Source organism: Ooceraea biroi, chromosome 10 (assembly GCF_003672135.1).
Source record: "Ooceraea biroi isolate clonal line C1 chromosome 10, Obir_v5.4, whole genome shotgun sequence".
NCBI classification, from domain to species: domain Eukaryota; kingdom Metazoa; phylum Arthropoda; class Insecta; order Hymenoptera; family Formicidae; genus Ooceraea; species Ooceraea biroi.
In genome coordinates, this window is record NC_039515.1 from 7,335,057 (window position 1) to 7,347,665 (window position 12,609).

At 39.7% G+C, this 12,609-nt stretch overlaps 1 protein-coding gene across 1 annotated transcript; it reads left to right on the plus strand.

Annotated features, from left to right (window-relative positions):
* The first annotated feature begins 370 nt into the window (after nucleotides 1–370).
* LOC105283761 (putative inorganic phosphate cotransporter) lies at nucleotides 371–11,591 on the plus strand. The gene is made up of 7 exons (XM_011346794.2): nucleotides 371–936; nucleotides 5,037–5,170; nucleotides 5,243–5,543; nucleotides 8,530–8,774; nucleotides 8,922–9,071; nucleotides 9,874–10,251; nucleotides 10,795–11,591. Exons 1-7 carry the CDS (start codon nucleotides 855–857, stop codon nucleotides 10,993–10,995), a joined length of 1,491 nt encoding a protein of 496 aa, XP_011345096.1. The 5' UTR covers nucleotides 371–854; the 3' UTR covers nucleotides 10,996–11,591.
* The last annotated feature ends 1,018 nt before the right edge of the window (nucleotides 11,592–12,609 follow it).

The following is a 12,609-nucleotide window of genomic DNA, read 5'->3' on the forward strand; positions in this document are numbered from 1 at the left end:
CAGTTTTTACCTGTATTCGCTTCAAATACTCGAGAACAAATTTTTATCTGACATAATGCAAACACTAGCCGCGTTTTAACCATACTTCGTGCTAAATGCGTTATCTTTATAGGGCGAAAGAAAAGCGCGATTTATCGATGCTCAATCATATCCGACGCAAAAGTGCGTAATTAAGATTGTAAGTTTTGTTAAATTTTCAATCTGCTCTCTTTTGTGTTTTTAACAAAACGTGTTCACTCCGGAATAAACAATATCGATAAATTTAGCGACGTTATTCATTATTTCCTAATTTGAAATATTCATTGATATTTGGTTAATATTACATTAATATTAAATAATCAAAATTGTATTGTTTGATGGATGTCATAGAGAACGATTTGTCTCAACCTTCCGATATATTTCGCATATATTTTATATATGCGAACAGCATATTTCTTCTGGATAATGTTTTCTTTTCTCTCTATATTTTTCTTCCTCTTTTCTCTTCTTCATGTTTGACATAAATATTAAAATTATAGCTCTTTGTAATTTGTAAGATGGCACTGTTATATTCAGTGATGCAATAATTAAAAGCTAATTTCGCTCAACATATAAATATATATACATGTATAAATTAAAGAAGAGATAGAACACATATAAACAATCATATTATGCATTAATTACATTTCGCTGTATAATGGATTCCAATACCGGAGAATAGTGCGAGAGTGTCATTCCAGCATACTTTTCAGTGCAAAAGAGTGGGAGAATCTGTTTTCGGTGACAGAGTATAAAGCTACGTGAGTACGATCGGCGGATCGTAGTCATTTCTGCAATTTGCTTCTGTGCTAAGCTTCGCCGAGAGGTCTACCGTAATGGCATCATCGTTGCGAAAGAAAAGGGTTTCCATCGTCTCCCTCTCGGAGAAGATGAAGGTCCCACCGAATAAGCCGAAAGGTGATTTGATTGCAATCAACTAATACTCGATATGAATAATTTTATCAAGTTTTCTAAGTCATGAATTTTTTGTGAGGATTAAAAGAAATTATTCTTAATAAAACAAAGGATTAAAATTGATTTCTTGATACTGTTCTCTAATTCATTTTCACAACTTATACGCACATACGTATCCATACACATACACATATTTAAAAATTGTATTGGATACGATAAAAAACAGAAATTGTTATTGTTGAAATATGCGTTCAATTCACTTACATTACGATTAAATATGAAAATTAATCTCCAGCTAATATTGTTTTTAAAAAATGTTATAAACGCGTGATTGGTTTTCGTTTTGTCATCTTCTGTATGTAGCATCTAAGAAGTTTATATAAAAAGAACGTGAATGCGCATATGAATTATGGCGCAAGGAACACAACTGTCACATCAAACAGACACATCTTTTTTTTCTCGTTACGAACATTATCAACAGACTATCAACAGGATATCAGAGATATCATCTTCGCGAATGCTTTTTAGATTACTGTTACACACACAAATAATGATCGAATATATTTTACATGTTTATATATTTGATAACGACAACGCGCAACCGAATTGCTTAAAAAAAATTGTTAAATCAGTGATGGTAAAATTACAGATAAGATGTGATCCCTAAGATATCTATCTAATTACGTTAATGTACAAAGACGCAAATTAATGTCAGTGCTCGTGTCTTATCAGAAAGCGCGAACAGCGCTTAAATGTTAACATTCGCATATTCATTATTATGCAGTGACATTTTTCGTACGAGTTTCTTGTTGTGCTTTTTCTCGGATCTTTATCAACAGCAAACTAATGCAGTGTTGTTGGTAACAAATAAACAGTGTTGATTTGTGATTAATGGGTTAGTAACAAATAATAAATAGCGTTAATTTGTGATTAATATAAAGCAAGAATGATAAAAGAAACGAACAAGAAACATAATAAAATATTCCTATAATCGGAATATAATATAGCCATATAGTCAATATAATATAGTCAAAATAGTACAATAATAAACAAACAGTAATTTCTCCTTAATAAAGTTTTTTTATTTACTACAAATCGGATAAAATTAATCTCACCTTTCTCTGTGTCGTTATTAAAAATTAAAATTTCTTCATTATGCTACATCTCCTTTTCTTTCTTTAAATTTATGATTCTTTTGCTGATCCGCGTTTAACTGGAGACAACCCGGGGGAAATTACGTTTCGCTAACGAAAGCACTATTATGCAATTATCGATTAGTTAATCCGCATTCTGCACATTCTCCGAGCAAATGTCTCCGTAAAATAAAATAATCGGGCAATCGCGATTAATGAGATATTATCGATCGTACTCGCATACCGACGATTACTCTGACGCAATGAGCAATTGTTGGTAGATGCCAGGTATAAACACTGCGGACAATCTTACTGACGTAGCACGATCTTGATGGCAATGCCACGATTTGTATTCGATTCCGCGTTTCGTACGTGACAGCCATATTAACTTCGTTGGGGGCATACGATCGTATTGAACGGAACACTAAAAAGGAAACTGTAATCAGATGTGCAAAATCTACGTTTTCACTTGAAGAATCATTATTCTATGTCTAGAAAAATTTAGAGAAGTTAAAAGCCAAAGTAGGCTTCTTTACGAGAAGATACAAAAATTTTCAAACACCACACGCTACGCAGAAGACATTATGCTAATTGTAAGAGGCGAAAAATAACTAGGAGACTGCCTTAGATTTGAACTCGAACTCTCCGGGATCCCTGGTTCACACGCCTAGGTCTTAGGCTGTACGACCAATACTCCTACTGTTGTGATCAACTTGTTTTCATTCCGATCCTCTATACGACCTGTCAGTCTCGACTATCTTTCCAGATCTTACAGCTCGGCCAGCCTGACATTACATTCGTCCCCGAATGTCTCCAAATCGTCGGTTCACTCCACTTGAGTCCCTCCCAACCACCATTTTTGGTTCACTCTTCTGAGTCCCTCCCAACCTCCATGTTGGTTCACTCCTCTGAGTCCTCCCCAATCTCCATGTTGGCTCACTCCTCTGAGTCCGTCCCGCCCTCCATGTTCAGGCTTCACTACCGGCCAGCTGCTCAACTCCCTCCTCTCCGAGGGGTAGCGGATGAATCTCAACTGTCTTCGAGGGGTAGCGGATTTTATCCCACTTCTGAATTGTAAGAGGCGAAAAATAACTAGGAGACTGCCTTAGATTTGAACTCGAACTCTCCGGGATCCCTGGTTCACACGCCTAGGTCTTAGGCTGTACGGCCAATACTCCTACTGTGATCAACTAACTTGTTTTCATTCCGATCCTCTATATGACCTGTCAGTCTCGACTATCTTTCCAGATCTTACAGCTCGGCCAGCCTGACATTACATTCGTCCCCGAATGTCTCCAAATCGTCGGTTCACTCCACTTGAGTCCCTCCCAACCACCATTTTTGGTTCACTCTTCTGAGTCCCTCCCAACCTCCATGTTGGTTCACTCCTCTGAGTCCTCCCCAATCTCCATGTTGGTTCACTTCTCTGAGTCCTCCCCAATCTCCATGTTGGCTCACTCCTCTGAGTCCGTCCCGCCCTCCATGTTCAGGCTTCACTACCGGCCAGCTGCTCAACTCCCTCCTCTCCGAGGGGTAGCGGATGAATCTCAACTGTCTTCGCGGGGTAGCGGATTTTATCCTACTTCTGAATTGTAAGAGGCGAAAAATAACTAGGAGACTGCCTTAGATTTGAACTCGAACTCTCCGGGATCCCTGGTTCACACGCCTAGGTCTTAGGCTGTACGACCAATACTCCTACTGTTGTGATCAACTTGTTTTCATTCCGATCCTCTATACGACCTGTCAGTCTCGACTATCTTTCCAGATCTTACAGCTCGGCCAGCCTGACATTACATTCGTCCCCGAATGTCTCCAAATCGTCGGTTCACTCCACTTGAGTCCCTCCCAACCACCATTTTTGGTTCACTCTTCTGAGTCCCTCCCAACCTCCATGTTGGTTCACTCCTCTGAGTCCTCCCCAATCTCCATGTTGGCTCACTCCTCTGAGTCCGTCCCGCCCTCCATGTTCAGGCTTCACTACCGGCCAGCTGCTCAACTCCCTCCTCTCCGAGGGGTAGCGGATGAATCTCAACTGTCTTCGAGGGGTAGCGGATTTTATCCCACTTCTGAATTGTAAGAGGCGAAAAATAACTAGGAGACTGCCTTAGATTTGAACTCGAACTCTCCGGGATCCCTGGTTCACACGCCTAGGTCTTAGGCTGTACGGCCAATACTCCTACTGTGATCAACTTGTTTTCATTCCGATCCTCTATACGACCTGTCAGTCTCGACTATCTTTCCAGATCTTACAGCTCGGCCAGCCTGACATTACATTCGTCCCCGAATGTCTCCAAATCGTCGGTTCACTCCACTTGAGTCCCTCCCAACCACCATTTTTGGTTCACTCTTCTGAGTCCCTCCCAACCTCCATGTTGGTTCACTCCTCTGAGTCCTCCCCAATCTCCATGTTGGTTCACTTCTCTGAGTCCTCCCCAATCTCCATGTTGGCTCACTCCTCTGAGTCCGTCCCGCCCTCCATGTTCAGGCTTCACTACCGGCCAGCTGCTCAACTCCCTCCTCTCCGAGGGGTAGCGGATGAATCTCAACTGTCTTCGAGGGGTAGCGGATTTTATCCCACTTCTGAATTGTAAGAGGCGAAAAATAACTAGGAGACTGCCTTAGATTTGAACTCGAACTCTCCGGGATCCCTGGTTCACACGCCTAGGTCTTAGGCTGTACGGCCAATACTCCTACTGTGATCAACTAACTTGTTTTCATTCCGATCCTCTATACGACCTGTCAGTCTCGACTATCTTTCCAGATCTTACAGCTCGGCCAGCCTGACATTACATACCTATTATATAATATCATTTCATTATATCCTGAAAACATAATGTAATGGAGAATATTGTACATTAAAAAATTACACCTATAGAATTACAGATTTTTTGTAGAAAAACATACATGTAACTTATCATGTTTTCCAAATGTAACAGTGCATATTACTTACATCGCTGTAAATCTTTGTAGCGTGGTTCGGATGCAGGCACATGCAGGTGGTGCTCATGTGTCTGGGCTTCTTCTGTTGTTACGCGATCCGGGTGACGACGTCGGTGACTCTGGAAGCGATGACCAATGCGGCCAGCGCCAATCCCGATTTCGAGGTGCGTATATTAACGACGACATTACGCATTCTTTCCTCACTCATTTTCTAAAGAGTCCGCTTCTCCCTAAAGGAGTTTGACTGGGATGACCCGGTGAAGCACCTAATCCTCAGCTCGTTTTTCTGGGGCTATATATGCACCCAAATACCCGGCAGCATCATCGCCCAGAAATGGAGCGCTCAGGGTCTGTACTCAGCGGCCTTGTTCATCTCTGGCCTGATGACCATTAGCAGCCCCTTCGCTGCTCATTACGGTGGCTGGCAGGCGATGATCGCCACCAGGGTAATCTCCGGCTTCGCCCAAGGCACCGTTCTACCTTGCCTGCACACCTTGCTGTCCAAATGGGTACCGCCCGAAGAACGGGGCAGACTTGGTGAGCATCTACACTTTTATTCAAACGTACTTTATAGAACGAGCGCTCAGAAAATTACTGTTCCCTTCAACATTCAAGTTTTTCAACCTGCGCAAATTCTTGCGAATCGAGTTAACGTTTAAATCGGTGCGGGCTTCAGTTTTAACACGCGCGCACATGTTAGGTAGAAAATATTCTTATCATAGCCCGACAATGTCGAACTGATCAGACACGTGGACATTCTCGTGCAATATATACAGGGTGTCCCGGGTTTTAACCGACAAACTGCGGGAGCATATTCTACTAGTGGAAATAAGAAAAAATTCTTATATCGAGTTTGCTTAGAAATGCTTTCTTACAAAGTTGTAAACCAATATTGAAAAGAAATATGAGATAAGTACAACGGAACATAGTGTAGAATTTGGAAGGTCGAAGATGTTTATGTTACGTGTATTCACATGTATTCATGTTCACTATGTTGAAACGATTCGGTATGATTGTTACTTTCACAACAGTAGCCGTTAGATTTCAATCGTCGTGTCAACTAGCAATTACTATCAGAATGCCAAAAGTGTTTTCAAATGAGGAATACACCGATATTCATTTCGTGTACGGATTCTGTGACGGAAATGCACGAGCTGCCGTACGAGAGTATCAACGTAGATTTCCCAACAGGAGAGTACCAGATAGATTTAAAGCAACGAATTACTAATTCAGTTACTGAGATGCAACAAAATTTTCAGGAATGTCGTACCGTAACAAATTCTGTACTACGTCGATGTCTAGCTTGTATCGATGTGCAAGGACAACATTTTGAAATGCGTCACTAAATCATTGCGTAGATAATTTTTATTTTTGTGAAAAAATCCGTTGTTACTTATCTGATATTTCTTTTCAATATTGGTTTATAACTTTGTAAGAAAGCATTTCTAAGCAAACTCGATATAAGAATTTTTTCTTATTTCCACTAGTAGAATATGCTCCCGCAGTTTGTCGGTTAAAACCCGGGACACCCTGTATATATATACAGGGTGGTCCACTTAAATCGATCATCTTAGATATTTCACTTGTTTTTGATGATACGAAAAAATGTCTAAGGAAAAAGTTGCACCGTTCGAAGGGGCTATCATGATGACAGAACAAACATTTTTTCAAGGCTATTTTTTTCGGAGATTCAAAGGTCAAGATAATTTTTTTTAATGGAACTACATATTTTTGTTTGCGCAATTTTATAGCCAACATCGAGAGGAGTTCAGCGACCTATGACAACATGACCTTTAACTGATCTTGAACGTGGGAAACAGAAAAATCAAACTTTATGCTCTTCAACACAAAAATTTATTTAAGGAGGTGTTCGAAATGATGTCCTCCGACTTCAATACATTTTCTAAGGCTCCATGGACGTTCTACTTATCGAAGCCACCTTAGATTTTCGACGGTCCAATAGTTCATATTTCTTCTATTTACTTGTCCATGGTTAGTGAACATTGATTCATCGGTAAACACTCTCATGTTCTGGAATTCAATGGAATGTAAGATTGAAATAATTCCATACATGTATTGCGTGCGTGTGTGTATGTGTATGTAAATATTTATGATCGTGAAATGCTTTCGCAGTTCAGTTCATTTCCTGAGCTTCTCGATATCAGAGTTTAAATATGACTGATTATACGAAAGAGGAAAGAATAGAAATGCTTCTTATTTACGGTGAAAGCGGAAGAAGCTCTACAGAGGCGCAGAGAATGTACGGCCAAAGATACCCTGAAAAGCGTTTACCGTCTCGCGCTGCTTTTGACCGTCTTATTAAAACATTTCGTGAAACTGGAATTGTTCGTTCACGTAAGAAAATGCGACCTCGTTTGCAAACTAATGAACCAGCAGAAGTTACTGTTTTGGCTGCAGTGGCAAATAATCCACATATCAGTTCTCGACAAATACAAAGAAATACTGGTATTTCCAAGACAAGTGTTTTACGCATTCCTAAATGCCACTCATTTCATCCATATCACATTGCATTGCATCAAGAACTTCATGGAAATGATTTTATTAATCGAATAGAATTTTGTCAATGGGCGCTACAACGGTTGGAGGTCAATGAATTCTTCTTCAACAGAATATTGTTTACCGATGAATCAACTTTCACTAACCATGGACGCTGGATAGGAAGAGGAGGACATATCAGTTGGCCAGCACATTCTCCTGATTTGAATCCTTTAGACTTTTTTTTGTGGGGAATGTTAAAGAACACTGTTTACAATGATGTACCAACTATACAAGAGAACATGAGAGAGCGCATTTTGAATGCATATGCTAGTATAAATTCAGAAATGATAAAAAGGGTAAGAGTATCATTTGTGCATCGTATTAGAAAATGTATTGAAGTCGGAGGACATAATTTCGAACACCTCTTTAAATAAATTTTTGTGTTGAAGAGCATAAAGTTTGATTTTTCTGTTTCCCGCGTTCAAGATCATTTAAAGGTCATGTTGTCATAGGTCGCTGAACTCCTCACGATGTTGGCTATAAAATTGCGCAAACAAAAATATGTAGTTCCATTTAAAAAAATTATCTTGACCTTTGAATCTCCGAAAAAAATAGCCTTGAAAAAATGTTTGTTCTGTCATCATGATAGCCCCTTCGAACGGTGCAACTTTTTCCTTAGACATTTTTTCGTATCATCAAAAACAAGTGAAATATCTAAGATGATCGATTTAAGTGGACCACCCTGTATCTCGCGAAACATTATTCAATATTAATGATGCAATAAAGAAATTTTTATTTCAGCAACTCATCTGAGCTTTGCGAGTTTTTCTCTGTCGTTTGTTAAAAGAATTCTGGACAAATCTTTTGGCTAAACAAGGAAATGATAATAGCAAATTCAGGCAGATATTATAAGACATTCAAAATTATCGGAAACGTTAAATTTTCTTTTTAGTAATTTTCTTAGCGATAATTATGATAAATTTTGATACAGAAAATTCATATATATATTTTTTACATTTTGCAGCAACCTTTGTTTATTCTGGCGGTTGGATCGGCAACGTGATATGTTTGCTGAGTAGCGGCTACCTCGCAGCATCGGCCGTCGGGTGGCCCAGCTGCTTTTACGTCTGGGGAAGCATTACCATCCTTTGCGGCATCAGTTTCTACCTGCTCGGTAAAGACTCACCCTCCGAACATTCCCGTATACCCCTCGACGAAAAGGAGTACATCGAAATCAGCCTGGGAGTAACCGAGATCAACGAAAATGAGGTATGACCTACTTTTCCAATATACTCCACTGGAAAAAGATATCGTCGTAAATACAATTGAATTCTTCATCTCTCTTTGATGCAAAAGTACTAGAATCTTAAAATTTCTAACGATTAAATTAAAAAGAACGTGTCCTTCTATTTTCAGAAACCCGCAACTCCATGGATGTCCATACTGCGGAGTATCCCAGTCTGGGCACTGTTGGTGACGCAATGCGCGCAAGCCTGGGGTTTCTGGATGCTACTGACGGAAATCCCGTCCTACATGGCTTCGATAATGCGTTTCGACATCAAGAAGGTACACTTGTTGTACTATAAGTTTTGAATTTTTCATGAAACGGGAGATCGTCCTTGTCCTTCTATCGCATGTTGCACTTTTACAAAATTTCGGAAACCTTGATGTTAGCACTTGGACCGCCACGCGCGCGTCTCGACTTTGAAACTCGTGCACAGCGCGTGGAATATTAACTAATAGTTTGATGCGTACGTCGGTGAGATTGCGAAGGAAGAATGATTAATATGCTACCTGAAACTTGGGTCAATTCAAATTTGACTGACCCTCGTGCATCATCATGGACAATGCAGACATTGAGGCACTTCAATGCCGCGTGGTCAATGTCTTTAGCCGAATTTTGATTACTCTTTATACATAGGTTGTATAATGGACGCGTAATTAAAAATAAATTTGCATAAATATATCTCCGAATATAAGATAAGCTCCGGAAAAAGTTTTTTCAATTTCTTGTAAGCATTGTAAGTAATCTGTCATTATTAACTTATCGCCGTATTAAAAAGATAAAATTGTTCTTGAAGCACGAATTTCAGTTTTATTAAATATTATAATACTTCAAACTCGGACCTAAATTAATGCATTTTAATCAAAGTAGATAAAATTGAATATAAGGCTATTTTAATATAACAACAACAGTTATTAAAACAGTACAATACTTTCTTTCTTTCTCTCTCTTTTGTAACAGTATATAAACTTATACTTAATTAATTATATTATATTGTATCACAATACTATATACAATATTTTACAGATTCTAATTAAAGCAAATAATATAATAATAAATATCCTGGAATTTTTATTTATACAGAACGGTTTGGTGACCGCATTACCATATTTCACGGCGTGGCTCGTCAGCTTCCCAATCAGCTACGTGTCTGATCTATGTATCAGGCGACATATCATGACGACTCAGACATCTCGGAAGGTTTGCAACACGATCGGTCAATGGATCCCGGCGGTCGCGTTGATCGGTTTGGGCTATGCAAGGCAGGATCAACCAGAATTGGCCGTGGGCATTCTCATAACCGCTGTATCCTGCAATATCGCTGCCTGTTGCGGCCACAATGTCAATCATATGGACCTCAGCCCGAACTTTGCCGGCACGCTTATGGGTTTTACTAACACCACCGCGACCGTCTGCAGCATCCTCGCACCACTAATCGCTGGCGTGATCATCACAGATTCGGTTTGTAAAATCATATATCGTATGCAATACGTAAAAGTATATTATAAATGCGTTTTGCAACGTTCTCTTACACATTTGCGTATGTTATCTCGATTATATTATCCGATGTATTTTGTTATCTTATTTTGCAAAGATATGATTGGAGTGACAGATTGATTTCAATTGATATTAATTAAAAATTGGATAACGTACACATTAAATAAATGATCTCGATCTGACCAGAAATCTTTAGCTTATGATAAATATTATTTTGGTGTTCACAATTATAATTTTTGCTTAATTATTTAATACTTTTTATATTGCTTTTGTCAATGATTAAATCGAGATATAAATATGTGTGCATCCACAAATACATTAAAATTCATTCATTTTTATAATATACTTTTATTACATTCATGTAATTGCAACTCTCTCATTAATTTACCGCGTTATAGACCAAGATTTAATTATACTCTTGACTCCATTATTTATTTCAATGGATTTTTCTGCTTCTTTTCATCCTGGATTATAATAAATTTAAACACCTTTCTTTTTCTTGTTTAGACTAATATCGTGCAATGGCGATACGTGTTCTTCCTGTCGGCCGGAATATACACGTTGGGCAATCTAGTGTTCATTCTTTTTGGTACCAGCAGAGTGCAAAAATGGAATGATCCGATCAGGAGCAACCGAGAGAGTGTCACGCGCAAGATATCGACTATCGGGACGATACAAGAGCAGAAGGACATTGACAAGATTCCATGACGATCAAGTGTACGAAAATTGCGACGCTTGCCTTTCTCCTCTTCTCTTACTTCCTAAGGTGTGAGCGTGTTCATGTCAGATATGTTCGGATGTGTGTGTGTGTGTGTGTGTGTGTGTGTGCGCGTGTGTGTGCGTGTGCGCCAGCATCTACATGGCTTAGAATATGGGTGTCGTTTCAAGGAAGTATATGAATGTCCCTATTGCGCATAAACGTCCATCCAGACAGGATGTTGGTCAAATCGGATACAGGATACGTCATAAACGTTTCAACTTCGTTGCAAGAATGCGGCGATAAATTAACTGGAATTTATTCCGAGTGGATTTCGCGGCCGCGGAAGTTGCTTAACTTGACTCAAGAAACTTGGTTCTTTAGTAAATGAGCTCTCGTACTACAAATGTAGGAGGACTCATTCTTTAAACGTGCCGCGATTTTATCTGGAAGTTTACCGAGACTCACTTAACGTCGAAAAGACTGAAAAATGCGTTAAGACTTGCCCAGTAAGCAAAATGTGTGCAATCTGCCAGCAGATTGGCAACAGATTACTGCAGAAGTTGATAGCAAATTGGCATCCGTTATGTCCGCGTTAGGATAGTGATCTGCCAGCGGAGCCTGCTAACAGACTCTGACGGCAGATTGGCGGCAGAAACCGAGCAGGATCTGTTAACATTTGACGGCAGATTGACGGCAGAAGCCGAACAGAATCTGCAGCTTTTGGCCATTCATATTCACGATATATTAAAGCATGTGTTTACTTTTAACACACTATAAATTGTTAAAAGAACGCATTTGTTTGTTTGTTAAATTAAAGTACATTTGGCTTGATGTGTCTTTCTGACAGTTCGTTGCATAATCTCTCTCTTATTGTTAATTTATTCTAATCCGAAGTCCGAATTTTGCTTTCGAACTTCAGATTGCTTGTGGCGTGCGTGAACTACATGGACGTTGTCCATGGAGAGCCTCTGTGCCGCAAGTGCAAACATTTTCAGAAAAATTAATATTATCCTGCCAAGGCGCGTATATTAACTTATATAACTGTTAGGCTAAATCTTAACATCGAGTAAGAACTCGACGCGTGCACCGCGTAGCGGTGCGGAGCGAAGACACATATTCATAGCCGTGTAAATTTGAATACTGTCAAAAGCTGCAGATCCTGTTCGGTTTCTGCTGCCAATCTGCCGTTAGATTCCGCGCGCGCAGATCTTGCTCGGTTTCTGCTGCCAATCTGCCGTTAGATTCCGCGTGCGCAAATCTTGCTCGGTTTCTGTCGACAATCCGACTTCAAGCCATGTTTGCAGATTCTGCTCGGTTTCTGCCGCCAATCTGTTCTTAGATTTTGTGAGCAAGCTCTGTTACATTTCTGGCACCAATTTGTCGAATTAATCGTTAATAACGACTTCTGTATCAAATTTGTTGTCTTTTGGCTGGCAATAGTTGATAGAAGATAGTTGGCATCATTGCTTTCGGCAGACTTGGCTATCCGGGTAAGCAAAATGTGTGCAATCTGCCAGCAGATTGGCAACAGATTACTGCAGGAGTTAATAGCAAATTGGCATCCGGTATGTCCGCGTTAGGATAGTGATCTGCCAGCGGAGCCTGCTAACAGACTCTGACGG

Bases quoted from the DNA above. Each gene is read 5' to 3' on its own strand.
- LOC105283761 (XM_011346794.2), top strand. From the start codon at position 855: ATGGCATCATCGTTGCGAAAGAAAAGGGTTTCCATCGTCTCCCTCTCG. The intron at 5,171-5,242 runs GTGCGTATATTA...TTCTCCCTAAAG, and splicing joins GCGCCAATCCCGATTTCGAG to GAGTTTGACTGGGATGACCC. The intron at 8,775-8,921 runs GTATGACCTACT...TTCTATTTTCAG, and splicing joins CCGAGATCAACGAAAATGAG to AAACCCGCAACTCCATGGAT.